This window comes from Saccostrea cucullata, unplaced genomic scaffold (assembly GCF_032062105.1).
Source record: "Saccostrea cucullata isolate Sc308-1 unplaced genomic scaffold, CSIRO_AGI_Scuc_v1 ctg22040, whole genome shotgun sequence".
Lineage (NCBI taxonomy): Eukaryota > Metazoa > Mollusca > Bivalvia > Ostreida > Ostreidae > Saccostrea > Saccostrea cuccullata.
The window spans coordinates 557-5,989 of NW_026934391.1; the positions used below are offsets into that span (position 1 = coordinate 557).

At 35.5% G+C, this 5,433-nt stretch overlaps 1 protein-coding gene across 1 annotated transcript; it reads right to left on the bottom strand.

The window, feature by feature from the left end:
• Positions 1-1,566: 1,566 nt before the first annotated feature.
• Positions 1,567-2,678, bottom strand: LOC134240619 (thyroid hormone-induced protein B-like; the record flags this gene model as incomplete). The annotated part of the gene is made up of 2 exons (XM_062722698.1): positions 2,419-2,678; positions 1,567-1,911 (listed from the first exon to the last, which is right to left on the bottom strand). A coding segment is annotated over exon 2 (337 nt), but the record flags the coding sequence as incomplete, so codon positions are not given.
• Positions 2,679-5,433: the final 2,755 nt, after the last annotated feature.

Sequence of the window (5,433 nt, forward strand, 5' to 3'; positions counted from 1 at the left end):
CTCTAATTAAATGATCAAATGAATAATTTATATTATTTTAATAGATACACTCTTCACACCTTTAAGGTAATCCAAGAGGAGTGTCTTTAAATTTTGTTTTAAATCTTATTGCTGGTCAACAGTACGAATTTGATTCAATTTCTGATAAAACTTGCCAGATTTTGCCATCATTTAAGTGCTTGTATACTTAAAATCCGAATATTCGAATCATAAATTTATATTCGAATATCAACTTATCGAATTAATATTCGAATATTCGTTGACATCCCTAATCACTAAGCATGGCTTTGAAGTACTTGAAAAGAAGATTTTAAAATATTTCCCTATATATTCCTATGTAAAACTTTTATCGGCCATTTGGCCCCACACTACCCCCGGGGGGTCATGATTTGAACAAACTTGAATCTACACTACCTGGGGATGATTCAACAGGAGTTTCATCTTTCTTGTCTCAATGGTTCTTGAGAAGATTTTTCCTATGTATTCCCATGTAAAACTTTGATCGGCCATTTTGGCCCCACCCTACCCCCGGGGGGTCATGATTTGAACAAATTTGAATCTACACTACCTGAGGATGATTCCACATGAGTTTTATCTTTCCTGGGCCAGTGGTTCTTGAGAAGAAGATTTTTTCCTATATATTCCTATATAAAACTTTGTTCGGCCATATTGACCCCACCCTACCCCCAGAAGTCATGATTTGAAGAAACTTGAATCTATACTACCTGAAGATGATTCCACATAAGTTTTATCTTTCCTGGCCCAGTTGTTCTTGAGAAGATTTTTCCGATATATTCCAATGTAAAACTTTGATCGGCCATTTTGGACCCACCCTACCTCCGGGGGTCATGATTTGAAGAAACTTGAATCTACACTACCTGAGGATGATTCCACGAGTTTCATCTTTCTTGGCCCAGTGGTTCTTGAGAAGAAGATTTTGAAAGATTTTTCCTATATATTCCTATGTAAAACTTTGATCGGCCATATTGGCCCCACCCTACCCCCAGGGGTCATGATTTGAAGAAACTTGAATCTATACTACCTGAGGATGATTCAACACGAGTTTCATCTTTCCTGGCCCAGTGGTTCTTGAGAAGAAGAATTTTTAAAAATGCCATTAATTTTTCTCTAATTCATAATTATCTCCCCTTGGAAAGGGGCGTGGCCCTTCATTTGAACAAACTTGAATCCCCTTTACCCAAGGATACTTTGTAGCAAGTTTGGTTGAAATTGGACAATTGATTCGTGAGAAGAAGATGAAAATGTGAAAAGTTTACAATGACGACAACAACAGACAACGGAGAAATTTTGATCAGAAAAGCTCACTTGAGCCTTTGGCTCAGGTGAGCTAAAAAGTAAAGATCATTATATCACTGCCCAACATGAATTCTCCTGCCCTGTGTTATACAGTTAAACTTTGGTATCTTGAACCTCTGTAGCTTGAATTCCATGGACATGTGGAAATTATCTACCTTTTCTTAAGGTAATTCAACATCTAATCTTAAGAAATCTCTTAGCCTAATTAATTTATTTCAAGACAACCAAGTTTGACTGTAATTAACTTACAAGGACAATTTTCACTGTCCACTATGACATCATCAATGGCGACGTGATTAAGCCCTAGCGTGCCTCGAGTGGCCTTGAAAATCAGCGACATTTCTGTGTCAGAGGGTATCACTGAGCAGAAGCTGTTCCACTGGCTTCCTTGCTCCCCTTGTTTTTGGAGTAATATTTCCCCCAGACGACGTCCCTCTCTGCCCTCAGCCCACACCGTGAAGTGCCCCGTCATTGCTCCATTCATGTGGTAGTAAAATCTCAAGTGTGCATTTGAAGGAGATGTAAAGTTAGGCGATTTTAAGGTAGCACTATCACCTTCATTTCCATTCAAGTTTTGGTAGAACATGAAAGAACCTATTGGTTAGAAAAAAGTCATGATCAACTATACAGCTCATTTACCTGCGATATGTATATACATGTACTGACAAATTACAGCATACAGGCATCACAAATACTTTTCAATACATGTACAATTAAAATTTATAGATTTTTTTCTTTTCATCATTCCCATTGTCAGTCTGAAGCTGGTTTCTGGCAGTTATAGACTTTCATACTGTTTCGCAAAATGTGACTTTTAACTTCCCAGTGTCACTGTAAGACATTTTCAAGGGGTCGTATTTTATGATCTAAAGATAAATTGTTTGCGAGGGTTGAATTTTGTTGGTGATAAGCACCAAATTGTTATATAAATTAAATTTTATTTCATGAAGGACATGAGTTTGTGGTTTTCCTCTTTCCCAAATATCAAGGGAAATTAAATCTAATGAAAATTAGTGAAATCCTAAAACCTAAAATTCTATCTTTGTATTTGTCCACAAAATTCTGCAAAAGAAATTAACCCTTTAACAACAATTCTCTCACCATTGCTAACTGTGTGATCATCTGGAAGATCTATTCCATAATTGAACGATCCACCGATCTTCCACTGGGAGTTGGGGTCAGTGTTGCTATAGTTACAGGTCGCTCCGTTAAAAGTACAGTTTACACTCGGCTCTGAATATGGATGGCACAGAGAGGGGTTGCATGTTCCATTAAAGATGTACAAATCATCAATAGCTATGTCTGAATAGGAGCCTGGCCCTCTTACAGCCTCTATAGTCACCTGAAAATTAAAAGTAGATAATAATTAAGCTCTAGTTCCAAGGGAAAGGAATACGTTATGCAAGCAAGGGCACATGCTACATTTAAAGGAAAAAGCTGTCAAAGTGACAAGAAAACTAAATTTTCTCTTGTGTAAATAGCTATGGTATTTCTCACATAAAATGAAATTAACTTTCTATTCTAAAAAGTGCAGCAAGTGATCGACATCAAAACAAAGTTCAACAAAATTTATGAAAAATTTAAAATCCATGCACTATGAGGGTTGCCCTAAAAAGTCATAGACAGGGTAAACAATTTAGTTTTTTTCACCACCATGCATTTTTTTTTGGTCAAGTAAAAGACAATATATATGATCATGAATTTAAAGTTTTGTAAAAAGAAATATTTCACTAAAAACTATATATAACTAGTGCTAATTGTAACGGCAACCGTTACAGATGTTCCCCAAATGCTCCCCAACTCCCTTTTGGTGCCATATTCCCTTAAGCTTCATTAAATAAGGCAAACTCTATGCATTTAAAGGGCGAGGTTTTCAACTGTACGGTTTTCCTCAGGTAAGTTTGGTGTGGGGTGGAGCTTAATCTAAGCGGCTGAGAAGCCCCGAGGGAACGACGCTGACTTGTGTATACTACCTATATACACAGGATATTACCTGAGTGTATTACCTGTATGCGTTTTCCTACGACATTGAAAAACGAAGCCGTTTTTTTCCATGTGTAACTCAATTGAAATGCATGAAATAAAGCATTTTTTGCGGCCAGAATCCTTCTAAAATTCTTTCTTTTAAAATTAATATTTCAAATAATTCGACATTTTTAATATACTGCGTGTTTGTTCATCAAATGTTATAACGGAAATACATGTAGCACAAATATCTGTCGTTATAATCTGGCAACAAAAAGGGAAGTAATTCAAATTACACGTTGTGTACACAAAACGAAAAGAGAAAGTGGGTCATAATTAAGTCTTTCGGTAAATAACAATTAAACTTGGAACCATGTTTTGAGAATAAATTGTTCAGAAATATTATTGTCTAAATCAATATTTTTTTTAAAGATAAACCCTACGTGATTTTACCATAACGCATGGTCTGTAAAAATGGCCAAGGGTTCAGATCGGAGATGATTCCCTGACAGCTAGGCCAATGGGTGAAATGGGAATGGAAACATCAGCATCATACATTTTTCTTTCGGGATTCATAATTTCAAATATTAATTAAATGCAAAGCAAGATGTTATTATAATCTCTTCTAAAACTGGTTAAATATAACGTAACTTCGTCACCATGTCTCGAAGAATTAGCGACATGTACAAATTTGTCTTATAAATAAATATAAATTTCACGTGACTCCTGAACAATGTAAACAGTTACAATGTTGCCATCCTTGTTTTAAAAAATAATTTTATTTAATTCCATGATCATACTAACTTCAAACGCGGGTTGGTTTATTTTGTTAATTATGGAGGAATAAATATGCGTTAACCCATGCTTTGAGAAATTAAAATGATCTATTGTAATTGTGAATGAAATGAAATTCCCCCTATCAAAATTGAAATTATAAAATATAGGCATTATTTTTTTTATCATTTACTTAATTATTTGATGGATAATTATACAGTGGAGCCTCATTTATCCGGACGCTTTGGTCCTAGTCAATTTGTCCGGATATGTGAAGCGTCCGGATATCTGAATTACCAGTTAAACAAGAACAAATAACATTAAAAAATTCTGTTCCGAAGAAAAGTCGTCCGGATACTGAAGCATCCGGATATCTGGCGTCCGGATATCTGAGGGTCCACTGTACTTACGCCACATTCTTATGAATTAAACAAGAACGCTTTGCCTGCTTCTTTATACACGTTGGCATATGCGGTAGGCATCAAAAGCCTGAATGTTAATTCGATGGTCAGTACGATCTTCAGACAAGGTACACAAGATATACACAACGGCAGCAAACTAAAAGTCAATCAAATCAAAGTATCCAATACCAGGCTTAATTTCAGATGATTGACAGGGGTTCTAAGACTAGGTAAATTTGAGGGAGGTGCTTATTTCCTCCCCCTTTAAGACTTTAACAACGTTTTCCCACAAGTATACCAAGTATATTCAAATTTTAGCAATGCACGCGTGGGCATGTGAATGCATGTGTATAATGACAATAGCAACTTGTCTACACTATTTAGAAATTTTGATATACTAAATATTGAAGCATTTAATCCAAAAGTATTAAAAAATACGTTTAATGAAGAGTATTTGTAATTTTACTCATTTCACGTGCACGCACATGCATGATGACCATATTTTTTTGTTAGAGTTTATTATGTCTATCTATGTTCTAAATCATCCTCTTTGGTTGAAAATCAAGGGAGTTATAGCCATTTAAAGTTTAAGCCAATCAGATTGCAGAGCACATGCATGATTTCATTATAATTGTTATAGTCACATTGTAGCATATCTTAATACATGACTTTATTTCAAATTTCAAAGCATTTCATCAAAAAACAAAATAGATATTGAGATTTTTGTTTCAACCAATCAGAGCGAAGTGCAAGTGCATGCGCGCGAGTTTGTGCTAATTTGACAGTGTCACATTGCCTACATTATCAAAATATCCTTATATAGTAAGTTTTAAAGCAATTCATCAAAAAATGTAAAAGTTAAAGCTACAAAGCATATCAGTCATTTCACTCCTTTCACGCCCACGCACGTGCATTCGCATGCACGCAAAATGACCTTCGTTCCGACCACCTACACTACACACCTATTTACCCTAAA